At 38.0% G+C, this 24,597-nt stretch overlaps 1 protein-coding gene across 3 annotated transcripts in view; it reads right to left on the reverse strand.

Annotated features, from left to right (window-relative positions):
- The window catches only part of GRM5 (glutamate metabotropic receptor 5), a 226,811-nt gene that overhangs the window by 10,817 nt on the left and 191,397 nt on the right, over window positions 1–24,597 (reverse strand). For all 3 annotated transcript variants that reach the window (XM_065729973.1, XM_065729972.1, XM_065729971.1), the window contains exons 6-7: window positions 23,759–23,885; window positions 10,837–11,776 (exon numbers count right to left, since the gene is read on the reverse strand). In XM_065729973.1, the coding sequence (XP_065586045.1) occupies window positions 10,837–11,776; window positions 23,759–23,885 (1,067 nt within the window). The remainder of the gene's footprint in view (window positions 1–10,836; window positions 11,777–23,758; window positions 23,886–24,597) is intronic.

Consider the following 24,597-nt stretch of genomic DNA (forward strand, 5'->3'; position numbering starts at 1 on the left):
ACCCACGAATGAATTGGAGACAGTAAAAAGAGATGTGCTCCGTGCAGAGGAGTTCTTTCATTTACAAATTGTAACCTTACTGAAAGAAGGAACAACAGGAGCTTTGCAGACTGGCTACCAAAGGTTTTAAGTCAATCCACAGGACGGTATGTGCTGTGTTCCCAAACAGGCATGAAGCTCACGCAGGACAAATATACATTAAGTGGAAGTTGATTCCTAGGGCAGAGGAAAAAGAGGATGGGCTTACAGAGTAGGTAAATGCACTGAAAAATACAAAGGAAATCAAACTGGATCATACAAATTCAATTGGGGTAGCAAGAGAGAAAGAAAAAAGAAAAGAAGAATGTGTGGAAATTTCACAGGAAAGAAAACAAGGTAAAGTTGGTGTGGAGGAGTTAGATGTCAAAGAATATAGAGTTTAGAGAGAAAATGTTTGCTTTTAGACCTGATAACCAGAAGAGGCACTTTGTACCCAAGAAGGTGGGAGAAAAAGACTGAGAGAAGGAATCTGGAGATCCTATATATCCCATAATAAGCTGAATTCTAGAAAGTAGCCAACAGAAGAAAAGCAAAAGGGAAAGTTTCCTTTGTGACTCCATTCCGAAGAACCCCTGGTTAGTATGCTTCTGACACAGATAAAGAAAATGCCCCATTCCCTATCCTACATTTCACTGCCATAGAAGTCAGCATAATGGATCTCAGATAGATTGCTGTGAACCTCTCAAGTTTTGTCATCCACTCAAGAGCAAAATAACCATCAGAAAAAGCATGTTGTAACTAGAGTGTCCTAAAGTAACTACTCTGTGGTCATTCATTCAGTGATAAATATCCCTGCAATTATGATGAAAGTGACCAAGCTGTAATAAACCCTAAACATGCAGCTAACCTGTGCAGGGTTTTTAACGTAACCAGAATGGAAAGACAAAGTGTTCAGCATGAAGAAGGTTTCCAGGATTCAGAATATGTAAGGGTCATGATTAGGTCATCATCTAATGCAGCATTAGATATCAGATTTTATTTCTGAATCATACATTTCCCTGTAAGTTAACAGTAATCAAAGCAGGAAACATCTATTAATTCAATCTCAAAGTTCTAATTTTCTTCATTTTGAAATGAGCCTCAAGCACAACTTTTTAAATCACTGAAAAGGGAAATTAATGAAGGAGAGCAGAGGAAAAGAGAGGAGATTCAGAAAGCTTTATAGTACACTGATGAAATATCATCTCTTTGCTCTTCATTGCTTTTATTCAGCATGCTTATCTTGGAACTTGTCTTTTCAACATGCTTATCCTTGGAACTAGTACACTTGTAACACTCAGGCTACTGAGTATCACAAAGCTGTCCACCTTTCCAGGCCTAGTTATATCAGATCTTATGTACAAGTAGTATTTTTCTCCTGCATAATTACTTGGTCTTGATATTAAGAAATGAAGAATATCTTGTATTTCATAGCAGCAGAGTTGGGGCTTACCTTTAGACTCGATAAGGCAGAATGTGTATGAAGATTTCTGCATAAATGGATTAAAAATGGGCTATGAAGAATATTTAGGATTATTACTGCAGGGACTGTTTTGAACTGCAAACGTACTGTATTTTGAAAATAAGCTCTACAAGGCTGATCATGCTATTTTGATATTGCATCCCATTGCCCTGAATACTTTTAAAGAGGTCTCAGCTAGTTACCATTTATATAATTGTTAAATTGTAAATCATTAAGTATGAAACACTAAAATTGCTTCTTTTTTAAAAAATCAGCATATAAACATTTCCCATTGATAGCATAATTCTGTTAAGCAAACCCTTTTAAAGCCGAATGCATAATTAAGACCTGCAGTCCATTTTTAATTAATTTTCTCTTCAAGAATTTTTTTAACAACTTATTCTAATTAAACATTTGTACATAATTGCAACTGATGGGTTAAAATAAGTGTGATATACAAAGCATTATACTGTAACAAAGAAAGAAGAATATACTCACAGTGCAATATGGCCAGTTTGCTTATCTAACATTTTCCAGAAGGGACATGATGTTGGACAAAGACTTCTATAATACTTTTGTACATTAGCATCTTATTTACACAAAATGTTGTTCTGCTCAGCCTACTTTCAATTTCTGTCCTTTCTTTTACAGGTTTATGTAACTACACAGGGCATGGGCAGGTCTCATTATTTTATCCATTACTTCATTCAATATATTGAAAAGGGACGTTACACTTCATTTGCTCTGAAGGATTATGAATGTTAGAAACTTCTTTAGGTTTGTGAAATGGATGGAAGGGGGCCCATCTTGGCTTGCCTTTAATTTCAACATGACAGTCTTTCAAATTTGTTGACTTACAAGAAAGAGGTTTCTCTATTCGAATCCTTTTTTAACTTACTTAAATCTGTTAAGTCATCCTGTGTATCTTGTATTTCATAGGTGGCTATTTTTTTAATGCTTTGCATCTCTGCTAGGTGTTTATTAGATCTTGAACTGTTCCTTTTCTGCTACCTCGTTATTGAATTGTGGACTGTAAAATGATTTAAGTTTTTGTCAATGCATAATTGTGTTCTAAGTCCTAAATTGTCAGCATTTTGGATAATCACTACACTATATGATGCTGTGACCAAAACTACAGCAAAGTAAAAGCATTGTTGGTTTTATATATTTTAGCTGACCCTTGGCTTTATTATAATTCATATAGCCATTTACATAAGAGTAGACAAGCTCATGAATTGTCTGGACCATGGAAGGAGGCTAGACGTCCTAGTTTTCCTGTCCGATTAAATACAATGCCAGTTCATATCAATATATCCTCTGGAAAGAACCAGAAGTTGGTTTGGTAGAAAAATATCTGCTCTGACCAGATGGTATTCTGCAACAGGATTTATATCTGTTGTGCATACACAGCACAACACGTGTGTATATACATAGACAAAATGGGCATACGAACATTTGAATGGCTTGTCTGGATGCTCTTTAGTATGATGGATAAAGGAAATATTGATACAGTATGTGGTGACATTTCTTTGCCACAGGAATTTCAGGAGACAGGTTGGAAGACAAAAATCAAGGTAAAAAAAATCGACACTACTGTTAAAAAACAGTAAAATCTACCTCAGCTCATCTGCTTCAGAAAACACCAAACTGCTGTTCCCATCATCACTGTTCCTTCCTTTCCTCTTTTTTTGTTTTTGTTTTTTATTATATATATATATATATATATATATATACATATATATATTACACTAACAAGGTTGTATTTTTCCATCTAGAGCATATTTGAGGAAGAGTAGACAGGGAACTGTTTACAATGCAAATTTGTTTGAACAGTTCAGCTATAGGATTTGATTCAAAATGATGGAGACGCTTACTTATATAAATAAATCAAAAGATTAAGCTTGAATACATGTGCTCATTCAATGCAGTCAAACAATATGTATCAATCAATCAGTATTTTAATTAAATTTGAGGGGAAAAATTCAAAACAACAACACTAACACTGCACACATATTAAAATTCATTGTGATCAGGGCAGTCAATAATATAAATTCATTGTACAGAGGGAATGTTTTAGCAACAATTCATCAAAATCTTTCATACCTAATAACTTTCACTGAGTTACATTAAATATTCTTCAGTCATTTCACAGTATTTGAAGTTTAATTAATCACAGCATCAAGCTTGTCTGAAAAAAACACCAGGAGCAGATTTTGTAGAGAAAAATTAAGGACTTAAACCATTCAGCAATCTCACAATCTACATTTTGTAGCATATTAGATTAAAATAGCTTAGAATTATTCCTTTGGGAACTGGTTAGTTAATTAATGCAGAATAATCAGTCAAAAGAATAATCACTTCCCCTAAAGAACCAAAGACTTTTTCCTGCACACATCAAAATTCTTTTTTAGCAAGGCCATGAAGCAAACAACTTATATCTTGTGTCACTTACAAGTGACTTATTTTTGAATAAGAAAAATTATCTTCGAGCCAGACATTCAGCTCATGTAAACTGTTACCTTCTCTAATGATATTACATCATGTAAGAGATTTACCCCTCAACTTTTTTTTCCACCGTTTTATAGTACAAAGTCATCCAAATGCTTTTGTGCAATTTGTAGTTCATGGTCCCTTTGAAACAACATCTGTAGAAGTTAATTGTTAACTCGGGAGATTTTTTGGTACATGATAATCTCTCAGTGACTTATTTTGCCTTATGGTAGTCTTTGCTTCCTTCTTTATGTAGGACTTTACTTTCCACATTCCAATGGGATTTCTGATGCTGAGATGAGCAATGGCTAAATGCTGGTCACTGCTAAAGTTCAGAGGTGGTGCATGCCATATCTATAATGCAACTTCTTAAGCATTAGTTCTCCTAAATCACATTGTTTAACAATCTCCTGTTTAGATACAGATCCCCTCACCCCCAAGAGTTAATATAATTAAAAGACTTCAAGAAATGATTTGCCTATAAAATTTCAAGATATAGAATAATACTGCTGCCTCTCACAACTTATAAAGAAACAAATCTTTTTTAAAATTTTTTGTTTCTTTGTTTCAGTGAGATAAAAACAGAGCAGTAAAAATCTTACACTGTAAACTTAGTATAAAACTTGATAGATGTTACACTTATAAGGCAAAAGAGACCTAGGCTGGTCATTGTCTGACATAAATAATCATTGTTCTTTCTACTAGGCTGAAAAATAACTCTGCCTTTTCTGATCAGTTGTTTTATACAAGTCAGAATGGCTCCACTGGGCTTCAGGAGGAAAGCAATTCATCCTGGCCCAACTGACAGACTGATAATACAGCTTGTTATGGGCAGTGGTATACGAGTTCAATATCATGAGGTTATCACCTCTGCTATACTCTTAAGTTGCAGAGTTATCCAGTGAAACCACTTGCAGTATTTTCACCAAGAGCTATCCAGTAATTTGTCTGTGAATATTGCTGAGTATGAACCCATAACCCCTTCCCTGCCAAAGCATGGTAAGTATAAAGTTTCTCATACGAGTTTGGAAGAAAACTGTGGCATTATTTCTATCATTATTCAAAATATGTAAAAGAAATTGCTTGTGCTGAATATAAATTAAGAGAAAATTGGCCTTTGTACTGTAAGAAATGTGTCTGCATAGAATATGCAGTGGCAGGAACTCACAATCAGTATCTTTCTCAGTGAGAGCATACTCAAATTCCAGTCAACTCCAGCTTTCAGCAAACTCCCCCCATCTTTCTTCTACACTGCTGTCTCAGACTGGTAGGCCTCCTGATAAAACCTTTACAGCACTAAGATCTCCACGTCAGATAACCACTGTGTTTCATTTCACAGAATTCTTATCTTCTTGAGGCATAATCTTTCATATATATAACAGATTTTCTCATTCCGTTATCCATACATATATTATAAAAGCATTTGTTTGCAACTTGATGTCCATGATTTCAGTCTACCCACTAAGGGGTTGATAGTTGGACTAGATGGTCTTAGTGACCTTTTCCAACCTTAATGATTTCATGATTCTATGACTTATGAATAAGTCCCTCAACCACTCAGCAATTGACTTCTGGGCCATAGAAACTGTATGGACTGTATCTTTGAACTCCTTGACTCCAAACAACACCAACATAGGACACACACTGAGCAGAAGTTTATTACTAGACATATTTGGCTGGACACTCATTGCCTTTTCAGGATTTTCCTCATTATGATGATTATTATTATCATACTGTGACATTGTCACAGTCAGACTTTTCAGAAGTACATGTAACAGCTAAGATTACTTCTCATGTTAGCTCAGGCCTGAAATTTTTGGTTCTGAATTTTTACTTCTGTTTGAGAAATTTCAATTCAATCTTCAGAAAAAAAGTCATTTCAAGATTGTGATGCTGAGATACAATATATTGGTGTATGATAGTATTCTGACTGCAATATTTTTAAACCATGATTGGTAGCTTCTAAGCTAATCCAAGGGTATTTGTCTTATTTTATTGATCAAAAGATATCCTGTTTGAATTGTAACAAACAGATGTATCAGCCATAAGAGGTAAAAGAAGAGAGATGAGTTAAGGAGGAAAAAAACACTCACTCCTTACAGAAAATAAAGTGCACAGTGTGATGGTAAACACCTGTTTCCACAATGCTTCATTATGGCACAGTTTGGGACATTCTGATGTAAATACTAATTATAACAACTGGTGGTCTGAGGCTGAATCCAGTCCAGTGGAAAAGTCTTCTTGCTCATCGTTTTTTCCCCATGGGAACCAGGAAACTCATAGGCAGAACTGTCAACTGGTAATTAAAAAAATCCTACAGCTCCTTAATTTCTTTCTTCTGCCTCTCAGTCTCACTGCAAATGTAAATAAATGGGAATGCAGACAAATTACAGCTCTAATTCAGGTTGTATATCAGCAAAAGATTCTTCACCAGAGGGTAATGGATATGGAACAGACTCCCCAGGGTGGTGTGCATGGCCTCAAGATGCTGGAGTTCAAGGATCACGAGGACAATGCTCCCAAACTTGTGGTCTGATTTTTGAGTGGTCCTTTGTGGAGCCAGGTGTTGGACTCGATGATCCTTATGGGTCCCTTTTAACTCAGGATATTCTATGACTCTATGATAATCTTCAAGCATAGTGCCATACCTCAGTATTAAAGTGGTGCTTCCTCTTCCTCCAGAGGTTCTCACCTCACTGCTTGAACTGCCCTGCTCCCTGTATTCAGGTCATGGCTTGATCTACAGAACACCATCTTTCTATCACATTTCCCTTGCGTTACAGGAGAGAGCAGTTCAGAATTTGATGCTCAAGTGACAGAACAGCCCCTTAAGGTGGGTTGGAGACCCACCAAAAGAAGCAGCTGAGGGCAGGGAACTCTGTGTCTTTCATAACCTGTAGTGGGAGAACTAGAGACCAGGAGCATAGACTGCATGCACTATGAAGAATTTGGAGCAAAAGTAGAGCAAAGAATATTGATAAGATTTGAAAGACTATACTACCCAGGTATGGTTGGGACAGAATGTTTTGAGGGAAAATTGCTTTTTTGCAGGCTGAGGGATGCATGTGTTTAAAGGGACATTATAAGCTTGGAAAATGAAGTGTCTCTGGCTTGAACCATTTAAAGTTGTTTTCCAAAAGAGATGAACACCTACAATGGTTTAATTACACTGGAAATGTAAAAGAAACACGGGAATATCTGCTCTATCTCAGACCAAATTAGTGAAATTAAGACCTTCTAGTGTGCAGTCTTGGCTAGAAATAGCACAGTAGCAACTCTCATAGAAGGAATGCACTGTCTTTATCTTACAGAGTAACCAGAGAATAAGAAGAGGACAAACAAAGTACATATTTCAGACTTTTCCAAAAACTTCTGTTTCATACGTGATAACAATCCCTGTGATCTTAAGGTAGAATGATATTGCTGAAATTATTTATGTTCTTCCTAGTTCCTCTGAAATGAACAGGTAAAATAACTGGAAACAGAAGGTCCAGATGCCACTCTGCAGAGGTCATATCGCTTTCACAGAATCATACAATCATAGAATGGCTTGGGCTGGAAAGGACCTGGGCTCCAACCCCAGTTCCCTGGTTTGGCTGCCATCCATGAACTCAGGCTGCCCAGGATCCCATCCAGCCTGGCCTTGAACGTCTCCAGGGATGGGGCATTCACAACCTGTCTGGACTACCTGTTCCAGTGCCTCACCACCCTCTCAGGGAAAAACTTCCTGACATCAAATTTAAATCTCCTCTCTTTTAGTTTAAAACTCTTCCCCTTGTCCAAATGTTACCTACCCTTTCATTGCAGCTATGCTTCTTTGTGGCACCACTTCTATTGATGTCCAAGTAGAAACAATGCCTTACTTTGAAACAATGGTAGAACATATTTTGTAGCCTAGGACTGATTCACAATAGCCTACTGAAATGGTTTTTATTTCATTGGGTAATCAATAGCTTTACTCTGCCCCTGAATATATTTTGGTGAAGATGCATTCCAGCACTCAGCCACCATGCAAAAAGTCATTTAGGACTGTAACAGATGTATTGCTTTATTTAGGCAAAAACAGTGTTGTTATATGTCATCTTGCAGCTGATGTGAGAGCTCTGAATGGAGCCTTGGCATTATCTGTTTGACAATGATTTGATGCAATACTAAACTGCTATAAATTAGTGTCAAGAAGCAAAATGCTAATGATAGGGGCTCCTCTCTGTGCTGTTGATTTAAATAGCATGTTTCTTTAAAACTCAACAGTGACTCACTCTCTTAAATAAAACCCCACTGTGCTATTTAAATAATACCATGTAGCTCTAGTGCATATTTCTTTTGATTCTGAGTACTTCAGTGTTTACTTGAAAAAGCTATCCAAACAAGATTGTGAACATCATACTGGATAATACTGTGAAATATATTACTTTGTGCACCATTTTTTTTTTAAATAAATATTTGAATATTCTATTTTCACATGCTCTACAGTGCGCAGAACTGAGGCTGAAAGTGGCTTTGTTTTTTCTGTTGGATTTGATATCAGACACAAGTGAAATCCTGAGCAGCATTTTAAATGAATTCAGTATGTTCCAGGACTCTGTTTCATTTTCTTTCATGCAACTAAAGAGACATTGATTAGAGAATTTCTCATAATTGAGGAAATCGATTTGATGTTGGATTCCCAAATCCTTCAGACAAATACTGGATAAGCATTAAGTTCATTGGCTCCATCACAGTTTAACTAGCTTAGGCATTTTGTTGCAGTTTTAATCGTTGATGAGTAATGCTGGTGGCACAAAAGCTTTTCTCCAAATGTCAGATAAAATGCTCTAGTTTTATTATATGTAGGTAAATATGCCAATATATCAGCTTTGTGCTGCTTTCTGCATTCCTACACAAATGCATCTGATGTTCTCAATCCTATTTTCAATGCTACTGAAAAAGAAGTCACAATCAACAATCTATTATGTTTTACTAATAAATATGTACTGCAGGTGTACTCTACACATGGAAGCATAAAGAAATGGAAACAGAGTCCTCAAAAAGAAGAAAATACATCTTGTCTTTAAGACACTCCTTACTCTTCAGAATAGAATAAGTATTTTAGAGCAATATTTTTTAAAACTGAACCAAAACCGATGACAAACAAATCCTTCCCAAGCCCAAGATCTTCCCATTATCTGTAATTTCTTCTTGCCAGGAAAAACGTTGCAAGTTGGCAAGAAAGTTCTGCAACCAAAATGAGGGTTGATAAGAATGATCTCAAGGAGGAAGAATGTCATCCTGTTGAGGACACTATGAAGTATGCCTCTTTTACCAGCCCAGAAGTAGTTATAGTGCTCCTAACTTCAACACCTCAGATTACAAGAGTACACAGAGTCTGTAGAGAGGTACATTTCAGGTAACCATCACATAAGCTGATACAGGACTTATCATTTTGAAACAGCATCCTACCTTTCACCTGGAAATGAACTGGAAGATAATGTTGTTTGCAGATAGTAAGTATATCTTGTAAAAAAACATCAATTTCTGCATTAATTAAAAATCACTGAAAGAGAATCATGAGTAATAATCTGGCAGAAGCAAATAATCATTTTGACATAATCTGTTCTCTGGATAATAAAACTAAAATTCTCCTCTGTGTCAAAATTGTAGTTCACACAGAAATTGAACTACAAATTGCCCTTGCTTCAAGCCCAATTCAGTGTGAACAATGACATATCAAGAAATATTCATATTATCAATCATAAAATCCATGCATGTTTCAGCAAGGAGGGAAATACAGCTTCCTGGCACTTATACGCCAGGCATATAGACCCAAGGATTTACAAGATTTCCGTCCTCCACTTTTCCTGCATACATACAGGCAGAATTCCTTGTTTATACTAATAATTTAATTACCCAAAATCACCTACATCACCCCCATATCAAAAGTGCAAGAGTTCAAATGATGTAAATGAACCACTGCCTTGGATGTACTCCTTCACAGTCTATGAGTCTGGACTGTATTTCCACTTCAGAGTTCTCCTTTCCCCTAGATGTTCACTCACTGTGATTTTTATATACTGAAGATACAAGCTGTCTTCATGATCACTGAATTCAGATAATTTTGTGGGAAGAAACAAAGAAATAGCTCACAAAGGGGTATCTGGTTGATGGCAGGAAGAGTATCAAGAGTGGGGCCTGTGAGCAACTGACTTTGATGGAGTTAGGAAGATGAATATAGGAAAAGATATCAAGATAGGTAAAGAAGATAGGTGGGACAAAGAGAAAGAAGGCAGGGAGAGATAATAGAAGAAAGGAAAATCAAGAAATAGGAGAGAAAAGGCATTACAGAAGAGTCACATGAGACAAATCCTCAGATGCCTGAGTGGCCACTCATGATGACATTTGTGTTGGCTACTCCATCTTGATTGTGTAGCATTAGCAGCCACACTGTTGTCTTCCTGCTGTGACTAGAGAAAAAATACAGCGACTGTGCAATCCATTCAAGTGAAAGAGTTTGCAAATGAGTGCATTAAGGACAAGGCAATTAGTAATATTTCTTATTCTTTTTTTTCCTCCTTCCTAAGATACTGATTCCCTTCCTGCAATAAGTGTACAATTGATTTAGCCAGTGCTTCCATCCCTGTAATTGTCCATTGCCCTGTGCCCTGCTTTTGCACATTTTGACTAAATCAGACCTGTAGCTGTTACAGATGTGGGAAAGAGGACCTGTTCCTCCCCCAGTACAGAGGTAAAGGGAATTAATATATCTCCCTTTGTCCTTTCATTATTATTATTATTATTATTATTATTATTATTATTATTATTACTATTACTATTACTTAACCCTCAGAAGAACATAATAACTTCCCCACACACACATAAGCAGACTTTACCTAAGTGTTTCACCAGATGATCCCCTTCTTTTCCACAGGTTCACCAGGCTGCTTGAGCGGCTTGCAGCCGAAGATGACTTTCCATCCCCTACGTGCATGCGGACCACAGTCGATGTGGTGAACGCGCTGCGTACATTCCTTTCAGGCTTAGCAAGGATGATGTAGACCTTGGGCACAAACATACAACCAAGGGCCACCGTGGCACTCAGACTCACTGAGAAACACATGGTGATTATCTTGTAGTTGCTTCCAAAATATATTGGCACAAAAGCCAGCCAAATGATGCAGGTGGTATACATTGTAAAGGCAATATACTTCGCTTCATTGAAATTAGCTGGGACATTTCTTGTCTTAAATGCATAAAAGGTGCAACTCAAAATTAATAATCCATTATATCCAAGGGGGGTTACAACACCCAAGTTGGTGGTGTTACAAATCAAGTAGACCTCTCGGATGCTTGGGTAATCATGCATTATATCAGGTGGCTCCATTATAAAGAGGGCAACAATTATGCCTAATTGTATACATATCAAGATAAATGCAATAACCAGTTGGGCACAGGCACTCATGAATCTAGGTTTCTTTGTACAAATTTTCTTCTTGCTGCCAGCCAGGATTCTTGCAATGCGGTTGGTTTTAGTTACTAGAGCAGAATAACTCATAGCTGGGGAGAGACCAATGCCAATTCGTTGAAGATAGCAGTAAATCTGTTGAGGTTTTGCGATGAGACAGAAAGTGCACAAGTAACCCAAGCAGATGCCAGCTAGAATGATGTAGCAAAGTTCTCGGCTGGAAGATTTGACCACTGGAGTATCACGGTACATTATGAATATAGCCGTAACAAACAAGGTTGCCAGCAGACCCAGGCATGCAAAAACAACTGCTGCAATTGGTTCAGGATCACCCCATCTGAGATACTGGACTGGGATGAGGTCACAACCTACAGAGAACCAAAAAAAATAAAGTAAATTCAGGTATGTAGGAGTTAGATTCTTTAATGATAATGTTATAGATTGCACTGATTTTTCTCTTATTTTCTCTTTCATTTGCTGTTAACATCAGTGTAGGCTAGTATTATGTTGATATAATTACACAATAAATATTTTTCAATGACAGCTCATTTCAATAACACACTGTTTGAAGTCTAACAGTCTAACACTATGACTGAAGAAATAAGCAAAATAAGTTACATCTCATTACAGTGAAATTTAACTTTTTTTTTAATTTAGTAATTTAAGGACAAATTTCATTCTCAAGTTGTATTGCTTGGATGTGAAATACTTAAAAGTTGTCTGTATTGTATATCTCCTTTAAGGGACAGACATCATTGATATTGTAACATACACTAACGATGAAGTATATTGATACTGGTTTAATGACTATGCTGATATTCTAGCCATCAAGAAAAAGAGTACTTCTTTCTCATGCAGAATACTTTTTTCCAGCATGACTTTACTGGGATTAAAGATGTGGATGATATGTACTTTGAGATGTCCCACAGTGCTCATTTTCTAATCTGACATTCATACTTTTAAGACGTTTAAGGAATTAATCCCTCATCTAGCTCATGAATTAAAACTGCTAACAATAAATTAGAGTCATAGCTGAATTAAAAATGTGCAGCCCCTTCTAAGGAAATTTGTTTTTTCAGTTTCTATATATGTTTAATAAGTCATTCTTTGTACCTGTCATAGACAAAAAGCTTCTTATTCTACAGTGTGCTTGACTAAATAGTTCACTTGACTAACCTTTCTTAAAAATTATAAATGACCTCAAGATTTTGAACTGTTGGAATCAAATTGCTGATTTTTTCCTGGCCCAGTCAGAAAAGTGTTGGCCTGCCTTGGGGTAGAGAGTGGTAAGAGAAATTTACCCCTTGTGGGTGCAGTGCTGGGCACTTCTTGACTTCTGTATTTTCAGTAGTGAGGGCAATCTGGACAAGGCACTGTTTGATGAGGACCTGAACTCTGAGCAATTCAAATTAATAAGGGAGCCTGGGATCTCAATGTCTTCGTGATCAGTAGAAAAAGTAGGCATCTGGTTTTTTTGTGTGTAATTTCTACGTGTAAGATGTCTAGTCTTTTCTTTTATTTTCAGGGGAGCTTAAGGTAGTTTGAAATCTCTCACTGACATTCTTAATGGTATAAAAACTTTCCATGGTAATAATTTTGGTTAATATTAGATTTAGGTCCCTTCTCCTCCCAGTATTTCTTATATTGTGTATTTCTGAACAATACTGTAAAAAATATAAGTATCTTCAATATGATATTATAATAAATATGATGTCTTGCAAAAGTATGAAGCAGATAGTTCTGTATTCCTGCAGAAAAATCAGCAGAATTATGGTAACCAAATCTTTGATATAACTGCAGTTAAAGGATATATATTTGTATCGCTTCAGTATAACAGTTTTGCCCTTGATAACTAAACAAAGATTAATTGGCCATTTGTATTTTAACTGCTTTGGTGTGATAAGCTTTCTGTTACAATAATAAAATTATTGCCATGTCTTAATGTAACGAAGACATTTATATCTTCATGAAACACTCTAATGAGCATTTATTAAATCCTTCTGGTTTTAAAGGGTTTTCTTATTCAGACTGAGGGAGACAAAGTATTTCATTCTGACTTCATCAAGATTAATGTAGCATGCAAATCACAGAATCACAGAATCGTAGGGTTTGGAAGGGACCTCTAGAGATCATTGAGTCCAACCCCCTGCCAAAGCAGCTCCCTACACCAGGTCACACAGGTAGGCATCCCGTTGGTTCTTGAATATCTCCAGAGAAGGGAGAAAGGACATTAAAATCATTCTATACCAGTAAGAGTGATGGAAGAAGGGTGAATAGCAGAAAGCACTCTCTGGAGTAAGTAGATATCCCTCCTCATGTGGGTCCTTCCCAAAGAAGTTATTTGAGTAAATGACCTCCAAATCCATGCTGATTGCTGATCCAAGAAGGACTTGGGCTTTTGATTGACCAAAAGCTGGACATGAGCCACAAATGTGCACAGAAGGCCAAAAGCACCCTGGGCTACATCAAAAGAGGGGTGGCAGCAGGGAGGGAGGTGGTTGTTTCCCTCTACTCTGCCCTCGTGATGCCCTGTCTAGAGTACTGTATCCAGGCTTGGGTCCCCTAGCACAGGAAGGATGTGGAGCAGTTGAACTGGGTTATTAGAAGGAGAAACAAAGATCAAAGTGCTGGAAAAATTCTCCTATGAAGATAGATCAGTTGGGTTTGTTCAGCTTGGAGAACAGAAGGCTCTGGGGATATCTTATTGAGTCCTTCCAGTAAGTACTTGATGGGAGCTTACAAGCAGGAGGAATGACCAACTTGTTACACAGTCTGGTAGCGATAGTACAAGGGGGAATATCTTTAAACTAAAAGAGAGGAGATTCAGGTGAGATGTTAGGAATAAATTTCTTACTCAGAGTGTGGTGAGGCCCTGACACAGGCTGTCCAAAGAAGCTGAGGATGCCCTATTCCTGGAGGTGTTCAAGGCAGGGTTGGATGGGATCTTAGGCAGCCTGAGCTGGTGGGTGGCAACCAGCCCATGGCAGGAAGTTGGAACTAGATGATCCTTAAGGTCCCCTCCAACCTATGCCATTCTATGATTCCATGATGTCATCAAATGTATTGAATATTTTGTAGAAACAATTTGTTATCAGCCTCTATTACTTCTGTATCTCAGACTGGAATTTTCTAATGTTCTTACCTGCCTTCACCTGTAGACGATATAGAGGCTGACCTGTGCACAGTTTCTAACATTACAACAGAGGTTAACTGTAGCCAAACATTTCTTTCTGGTTTCATGCCTTTCTTGCTTTATTACCATTTTACATTCACCTAATAAAATACCTGGGAAAAGAGTTAAAACTTGTGCTATTTTTATTCTCTGTCACTTGATGTACTTTGCAAGGGGAATGCTAAGCTGTGCTATTATTTATTCTTCAGTTAAGATTTAAGGACTGGATATTCTTCATAAAGCAAATGACTGGTGAGGTTTTCATTTGACAGCTTTGCAGCTAATGGTTTCTGACAATGACACTTTGCAGAGATGATCAAATCAAGTAAAAGAAATATGGGAAAATGGCACAGTCTCTGTACAGTCAGTCTGATGGCCATTATTATACCAAGGCAAATGCTGAAAATGCTAATAAAAGACTTAATTCCCATCTCAGAAATAACTGTGTGCTCAATGGACAAGATACCACCCCACAGCCCACCTCTTACACTTCATCAACATCTCCAAGCACCTGGAAAGTCTTTCCTCACTGGCTCAGAAACTCCAGCTGGAACAGAGACAGCAGACCTGTCCTGTCTTCCCTGCAGTGTGCTGAAGCAATCTTTGGCTCATGGAAAGGCTGTTAGGAGCAAGTCCAATTTGGAGCAGGTATAGAGTTGTGCTCAAGAGTTCACTGCTTCTGGGACCAGAACACCAGTAAAATTGACATAAAACAGCCTCTATGTTCCTCTGGCCAGAGACATAGACTGTGGGAGAGAAGTACTAGATATGTATGTAAATAGCAAGACAGATATAAAATATCAGAGTCCCATTCAACTTGATAGGGAAGAGATTTCTGCAAGGAGAATAATAAAAAAATCACCAACAAATTACAGATGAAGATATCTGCAGATTTCCTGAGAAAGAAAGAAAATAATAATATGATATTCAGGAAGAATATCTGCCTCTCTAAGTATGGGGTAAATGGTGCAATAAGTGAGATGAGATTTCTTGAAGATTTGACCCCTACCATAGGTCTATGAGTAGACTCTACTCTCTCTGTTGAGCTAAACTTGCCACTTCTGATCTTTCGTATTGCTCTAAAATTAGTTCATCTGCATAAATGTTCACAGACATGAAGTACTGTGTTATCATGCCTATTTTATGGGGATTTAATCATGACTCTGTCTTTATTTGTTATTATAGCCTTGAGGCCTAAGAGACCTCACTAAACCTTCACCATCCATAAAACTGAAAATCTCTTTTGTGGCAGGCAATATAAAACATATAATTAAACTAGTTCCAAAGGTAAACATGACAGATTAAGGTTTGTAAATAGGATGCACACTGAAAAGCGAAGGGAATTCAGGGAAATCCCGTAAGTCAACATCATGAACAAAAGTTCTTTAACTCTCCATATGGAGTGTAGAACTGACAGAAAGTTACTGCTTTTTTTGTAAATTCCAAATATTTTTGTCAAGTTAGGCATCCCTTAAGAAAAGATGCACTTTTCTTTTTAGCTTTGTTTTCTTATCCCTGTCATTGATAGCAGGAGTTCAAGCACCAAGTCTAAACAACAATCTACCGACTTAGAATCATAGAATAGAATCATAGACTTGCAAGAGTTACAAGGGTCCTTTAAAGGCCATCTAGTCCAACTCCCCTGCAAAGAACAGTGGTATCTACAGATAAATAAGTTTTCTCAGAGCCCCATCCAGCCTGACCTTGAGAGTCTCCAGGGACCAGGCAGTTCACAACTACTTAGTTGTGAAAGAGAATCTTGATACAGGACTTACCACATGTGATTTAATGTGTATTGCTGCCATGCTGTTAGATTTTTTATATGAATACTCCTGAGTGTTTCCCATGCCATAATTCCAAAAGATGGTAGAAGGGAAATCTTGATTAGTGATTCGGGTTTTCACATATGGAGAGCTGAGAGACAGGAATGTAGGAGTCAGAACCAAAATCCTAATGAATCTGGCAGGGAAATCTTCATAGTAATAAATTTTTGGGGGATAAAACCCCAAACTGTTGCCTCAACTTACAAGGAAAATGTGAGAAATACACTCTTCAAAGTCCTGGGTGAAAAATCAGCACTGCTGATGTCCACATGGAATATGCACTATTGAAATGAGAGAGCACATCTTTAACATTGCAGTACCTTTTGCTATGTTAATTTGAACTATTAAGATGAACAGTTTTTTGTCTTGTTCCAGTGGGATCTCTCATAGTCACTACAGTGGGAGAGAATGTAGAGGCAAGCATCTGTTTAATTATCACATGCAGCAGATTTTAGGTTGTCACTTTAATGAAACCATCCACGAGGGTGGGTTTGCACACTCAAAGGGTGCAGCTGAGGGCAGGAGGAGGGACCTATCACGTACTAAACTGAAGCGGCTGAGGCTTCTGTATCTCATGAGGTGGGGTTCCAAGTAACTCAAGTATACTAACTTAGCTGTGCACTGCAGTAAAAGGCAAGGCCACAGGTCATAGAATAGTACATTACAGTTATTCAATGTGAATCAAGGAATTGAATTAGATCGAATCTACAGACTTGTTAAAACTAGGACTCATAGCTTGAGCAAACAGGTAACTTTAGGAAGAAACATAGAGACCATGGAAATGTGTTGACCGTTGAAGATAGGTGAAGAAAAGCTGCTGTTTGCAGACTCAACACGGGGGTGGTCCCATGAAGATAAGAACAACACAGTGGTGGGTAGGGCTGCTGTTCACAGCACAATGGAGGTTCCAGAGAAGTGGAGTTACTCTTTTCAACTCAGTGGGGGAGTACTGTGAAGATAAGGAGGCCAAGTTGCTGCTGGGACATAATGCAAACCCCTTGAAGGTTGGAAATTTACTCTTAGCTTTAATCCCCAAACCACCATCGATGTCAATCACTTTTTGTCCATATCTTTGGAATATTATGAATAGTAATGTATTATGCCTTTAAATGTGTAGTCGTTTCTCTCTTCGGTGTGCATGTTTGGTGGAGCGATCTCCAAGCACCCAGTGCTGAAATAAAGGGAATACCTGCTTGACATAACTCATTGGTGTGTCAAATTACTTTGTCGGTTTTCTCAAATTCATATGGCCAAATGGAGAATGGTTCCTAAATTACACAAATGAACAGACTGACTGGATCAACTGATGAGCTGTAGGAGTTGGGTCCATCCATATGTTAGCTCTGATGTTCTGACTTGAGTTTCACCAAAAAAAATAGTGTCTCCATATTTTAAATGCAGTGTTTTTAATGCAGAAATCCTGGTTGTGATATTGTCACCTGAACACTTAACTCATTGTTATCTGCTTTTCTCAAAAGGCAGATATGACAAAGACTTATGGAAATGGCTACATTTCATTTGGCATAAAAAGGAACGAAAAAGGAAGTGTACTTTTCCTGTGAAATTAGGGTGAAAAATCAGACTTCATCTTAGCTGATGCACATCTGTAATGATGGAGGCAACCTGACAAAAACTGTGTCCTTCTTGTAACCTCTGTCTGAATTATAGCCTTAGAAATTATGATTAAAAGCAGGATCTTAATAATACTTCAGCAGCAATATCAATGTCAGCATAGGCTAAATTCTGTTCTGCCTCATGCTCACAACTGTCAGTCAATTACTGAAATTACCAATAGTTTCAAATTTATTATGAATTGTGATAAAAGAAAGCCATTTGATGGCAGCAAGAAGTAACTGTTAGAAAATATTTCAGGCAAAGATATGAATAATGTTTTTTGATTAAGATGTCGAGATATGTTGATACAGATGAATGAGATATACAATTTTCAGAACCCCACATCACAGCAAGGATGGGCAGCTAGCAGGAAGAATCAGCATCACCTCAATGCTCAGCCCCAGCAGGATTGTACCAGACCATGCCCAGGGCTCCTGGCACTGCCTGTTTTCTGCTGATTTCACTGACAGCATGAGCAATGCCCTCAGTGTGGGAATAGAATGTTGTTTCTGCATAAGAACAAAATAAGAATTCAGTTCATGGTCTCTGTGGCCATCTAGCATAACAGAAATTAGAAATAAAGATGGTAAATTGTTTGGCAATATGCAGCTATAGCTAGTAACAATTTATGTTCAGCCACTATGAATATATATGTAATATTTTGTCACATGACATAACCAAGGATGTGAGGGCAAGTTGGAATTTGCCTGTCTGAAGAGTCATCATGAAGACCTGACATGCCCCCGATGCTTTTTGATTAACAAAAGAAATGTCCTTTGGACAAAAGGGAAGAGGCCTTGGAGAGAATCACTACGCCAATACGATAATAGTTCTGAGACATCTTGGAAACAACAGGATGATGACTGGCTGGTGGTAAAATAGAAAAAGAATCATAATGTACTTAACAAATGTAAATGTGGTAAGATTGTGAACATGGGGTACCCAGCCAATGGGAAAACAGGGCAGGGAGCAATCTTGTGGGAGACAAAGTATAAAAGTTCTAATGGGGTTCCCATAGATGTGCTCCTGTCAGCAGGAAGCCTGCCATTGCAATCGCAAATAAAACATTTATTCACCAGAGATCCTGTCTCCTAAAAATTATCTCAGACTTTTCTGACATCAGGATGAGGGGAAGATTCGTTTTCATTTCTCAGTGAGAACTCCTGATCAAGAAGAGCCTGTTGGTGAGGTCTTTTTCCTCCAGCTACAGGAGGCATTACAATCACAGACTCTCATCTTGCTAGGGGACTTCAACTACCCTGACATCTGCTGGAAAAGTAGCATGGTGAGCTATAGGTGATCTAGGAGGCTCCTGGAATACACTGAGGAGAACTTCCTGAGACAGACAATAGACAGCCCCACCAAGGGGGATGCAATGCTGTATCTGTTGCTCACCAATGCTAGTGAACTGATTGATTACATCAGCACTGGTGGCTGCTTGTGCTGCAGTGACCATGCAGTGGTGGACTTTACACCACCAAGGGAACTGGACAGACAAAGAGTAAAATCAGGATGTAAAATCTTAGGAAAACCAAATTCCAGCTCTTCAGGGAATTAGATAACAAAACTCCCTGGGAAACCACCCTCAAAGGCAAGAGAGCAAAGCAGAGATAGAAGATCTTGAAGGAAGCTTTTCTTGGGGCACAAGAACTCTCCATCCTTAGGTACAGGAAGTCAGGAAAGAGAGGCAAGAAACTCAAACGATTCTATGATTCTGTGATTCTGTGAATCCAGGTAAGTTCAAGCTTGGGCTCAGGAGAGAGCAAGTTGTGAACAGAACACAGCACCAGTATGGTCAGAGCACCTTGAAGTGTTTTGACTTGTAGAGGTGGAGTGTAATTTTTCAGTCCTTTCCATTCAACGGTAGTTTGGATACTCCAGTTCCTATCTAGTATTTTCAAACATGAAGACAAGATCATAATTCTCCTATATTGGGTATACTGCACCTTACTAGGTGAAGGAATTTTTGTAACTATAGCAAAAATACACATTTCTGATGTTTAGCCTTATCCATGAATGACAATTTCTCAAAAACTGTAAAGTATTTCAGCTCCTATGTTCATCTGAATCTAATGAGGAAAATTAAATAGTCAGCTTAGTTGGAGAACACAGAGAGTAAGGAAAACATCAATACAGCCTGAAGATAATCCATATTTCACTTAATGAATATCATCAGCTTTCTTTGATGTCTCTGAGGTTACTAGACAGAACTGTTCTTGTTGTTGCTTTGTACCTGAACCACAGAAAAAAGGAATAATTATTTCTTTTCCCCTCAAAAAACACCCTCAAAAAAACCCTAGAGATAACCAGACCAAGATGTTCCTGCAGCCATTGACAAACTTTTAGGTTGCTGAGCAAAACTGGTTCAATTTTACCAAGACATCCCTTCTGAATGCAGAAGAACATGCCCTCAAAGTCAGCAGGGTTTCCTGGGGAACCAAGAAGCCATTCTCATCAGCCTACTAGAAAAATGGATTGCATCAAAATTTGGACCAGAGAAGATAAGTAAGTTTCTTTAATCATATCTAACACATCCAGAATCCATTTCTCTTCTTTCCATTGTAATTGTATTGTCATTAAGTGCTTTAAAGAACAGTGGAGGTGGGAGCATATACTTCTGTACTTCAAGTCAGATGTTTCTCCCACTCTAATTGAGTACAGCTCAGCTACACAGACTGCTGTGTGAAGTGGTTCTGTCTCATATAGGCATTGTTAACAAAGCACATGAGGAAGAAGGGAATCTATGGTAGATAACTGGTTGACACTAATATAGGCAGAAGAAATAGACCTGGAGTACATTTGGGTATAGTATACGTGGTTTGGGGGGAAAAGAAAAGAGAATTAGTAGGTTTGTTTTCAAGGGGCAGATTAGTCCTTAGGAAATGCTTTGTTCACACGTAATGAAAATAAAATTTGCAAGGAAATAAAATATTAGAAGCTAAACATTGTTTTCCTGGACTCAGTTTTTCTAGATGATATTTACCAGTAACTGATTTAATCGAGAGAAATTCTTTCTCCCACTTGTCTTTCCCTTTGTATGTAAGAAGCCTTATTGTACTTGAGATCTCACAGCTCTTTTTCTTTTATGAGAGCAATGTTTTCCTACACACATTGCATCTCTTCTGTCCACTCCTCCTGTATCTCAATTCTGATATTCCACAGGTGGCTGAAAAACAACACTAAACTTCTTTTCACAAGCAGCATCCCAGCCATTACATCCTTTATATATTGAAGTTTGTGGCAGAAATTGATGCTGGTCATTGAGTATAAGAAAACTGAAGTAATGTTTTATTATATGAGCCAAGAAAGGATTCCAAAAATGTTTTTATCTAAGTTCAGATCTCTGGCAGACAGTGAGGAGCAGCTTCACATTGAAAGTCTTTTCAGTTGTATGGCTGATAAATTTACTGGCTCAAAAACCAGAGGCTCAAAACTAGAACTCTCATCTAAAAGTGACCAAGAAGACTTACTTCAATGAGCTTTTATGTGTAGCCTTGAGGATCTGACAATACCTAAGATATGGCTTTATCTTGCAGCAAAGAGACACAGACTGCTGCAGTATCAGAAGTAGGGACATTTCAAGGAGATTGGTGTGTGCTTTGAAAAGTTAACGGCAAGTTTCCTCACCTGAATTCAAAATACACTTCCCTCTCCTTACATTTACTTCACATTTATTACTGAACTTATGCTGTACACAAAGTTAGGCTGAGAGGTAGTTTCTTTACAAGCAGCAAAAGTTGGGTTTATAAATATGATCATAAAAATATGCAGTTCAATATATCATATGGATAAGTTGGGAATATATGTTTTAAAATCTGTTTTTGATACAAAGCTAAGTAAGACCAGATCCAGCCATCATGTGACTTAGGTTAGATGGGAACCATAGAGCCAGGCAGCTATGATGATGGGTGTCCTGTAACCAGGAATGTATATTGTATAAGCAGTGCTCATAGAGGCTGAGCGTGGGTTCAGTTTCCAAATACCCTTTTGAATTTGTGCCTGGCTGAGGAGCTAGATCTCCCGAGGAGCATTGCTTGGCTCCGATGTCCACTGATGATTTCTGTCTGCCTATCTGCTTTCATTGCTATTAAGACACAAAATGCATGTCTAAAGACAAATGAAATATTTGCAAAATACAGCAGCAGATATATTACACAAAGCAGTTGGCTTGACTAGAAGGACACCATTCCTTTAAAATGATGGTGGAAAAGCACTAGACCAACTCCTGTTCTTCCACCCTAAAGGCAAAGTAATACCTTGAGAGGGTAACACCAGACTCAGAGCAATTTCTCTCCTATGCTCACTGTAGCAGCTGCTGTTCTAGCTGCTCTTCTTTAGGTAAAAACTTAGAAGATAGCTGAAAATATCTGGGATCTGCCACATTTCAAAGAAGAGTTTGGGTGGTTGAAGAGCTGTCCGTTTGCACAAGTTGACCTTCACAAGCTGATCACCTGGTGCAGCAGCCTTGTCCCTGCAGCGCGAATCAATGTACCCAGCCAGAATGTGAATTGGAAATTATCCTGCGTACTATGTGCTGGAGGAAGGGATCACATGGATTTTTCTTCCCTTTTTCATTTTCATGACATGAGAATGCATTTCCTGATGTGGGAGGGGTTTTCTGACTGATTGCTGTGTGTTCAGGAAGGCAGCACTGTGGGAGGAGGCTGGAGGAGAGCTTACCAATCTAATTTATTGCTGTTTCAGTTTCATCAGTCAGAAGTTTTTCTTGAGAAGCTTCATGTTTGACATTTTCTGATAAATCCCCTATCAGTTTCATAGCTAAAAGATTTTTTTTAAATTGTTATCTGCAGTAATTAGTCTCCTTAGCTTGTGTATTACCACAACGTAACATCCCTTACCACGGAAAGATTTTGATTAACTTTATAGAAATCTAATGGCCAAACACTGCCTGACACTCTTCCAATTACTTAAATTCACCCAGCAAATTGTTTTTCCTTATGTCTTCCTTCTCTTTAATCTCATTAATTTCTCCCTTTCTCCATACAAATTAAACGTAAACTGAGTCAGTGAGCTCTTCTAGAAAAATTCTGTCTCTTCTACTCTTGTGCAAAATCTGACATAATGAAAACCCGATCCCTGTACAGTATTTTAAGTGTCTGTTGCTCTGAGCATCTGAACACTCAAATTTTGTCAATTAGTCATAAAGAAGAGAGGCTGTGGGATACAAGTGTTGGAACAATTTTGCCTTGGAAGTAGGCAAATTGGTATTCTTCAAGAATATGGAGATCTACGGCATGGCCAGGAGAACATGAAACCTAGGTTTTAGCAGACCACCTAGTGAACAAAGGACTGCTAAAGAGCTAAGTCTGTTTGGAGCACTGATGCTTTCAACAGCAATAATTGCCACAACTAATTCAGATTAAAAAGGAAGTATCCCGTGACTCTTCTGGACCTGCTTGGGAGGTAAATAAAACCATATGAAGTTTGAACTTTTTAAATAATTTCTCTGACAATGATTCATTTTTCAATGTGTTTGAGAAAGGGCACGAGCTGCACAAACTGGTACTAGGACACTTTTGAATTCAATGCTAGGTCTTGATTTGACTCCTGGATCGGCTTGAGACAAGATAACAAACGCCACTTCAGATTTCAGCTATATCCCTAGGTTTTAGCCTACTAAAACAAAGAGTCCACATACTCACTTGTACCTGCCATTTGTTTCTTCATCTTAGCAGATGAACATATTAATTGACAACATAACACACCCATAACTTGTTTACCTGTAAGCTCATCATTGGGCCAGGAGCCAAGATGGCAGGCCTTGCATGTGTACTCATCAAAGACATATTCATTCTCTTTACAAGGAGTGCATGTCCAACAGCAACTCACTTCTCCTTTACGAATCACCTGAAACAAAAATAGACATTTGATTTAGCAACATAAATATACATTCATGCTGCCCCAATTGCTAGTTTTATTTTTCATCTTTTTATCTGCAAAAGTTCTTTATTTTTTTTTAGAGAACTCCTTTTCATGATGTGTTGTTCATCCAAAGAGTGACCCAAATTCTCCATTCCCACACCATGTATGTACCAGAAGTAACCAGCAACACAGCGGAAGGTACAGAACCACAAAAACTGTATTTTCTTGTCTGAAGAAAATAAGAAATATTCAAAATTTCATAGATATCAGTGTGAAAACAGAAGTCAGTGCACAATACTCAAGACATACATTTCACTCCATGGTGGTCCAAACTGGGAATGATGAGGGGCTGTGTCACAGAAACATGGAATGGCTGAGGTTGGAATGGACCTCTGGGTCCATGTGGCCCAATCAATGCTCCAGCAGAGACACTCAGAGCTGGGTGCCCAGCACCATGGCAAGGTGGCTTTTGGAGGTATTCTAGTGGGATACTCCATAACGTCTCTGGGCAACCTGTGACAGTGCCCTATCACCTGCACAGCGTAGAAATGCTTCCTGGTGTTCAGAGGGAATCTGCCGCATTTCAGTTTGTGCCCATCGCCTCTTGTTCTGGCACTGGGCACAAACTGGAATGAGCTTAAGTGTTTATTATCCAAAGATTTTTGGATGCTTATTTTTCATCCAATCATGAGTAATT

The sequence above is a fragment of the Cyrtonyx montezumae genome, unplaced genomic scaffold, assembly GCF_038088225.1.
Source record: "Cyrtonyx montezumae isolate F1298 unplaced genomic scaffold, pur_monq_1.0 scaffold_12, whole genome shotgun sequence".
Taxonomy (NCBI): domain Eukaryota; kingdom Metazoa; phylum Chordata; class Aves; order Galliformes; family Odontophoridae; genus Cyrtonyx; species Cyrtonyx montezumae.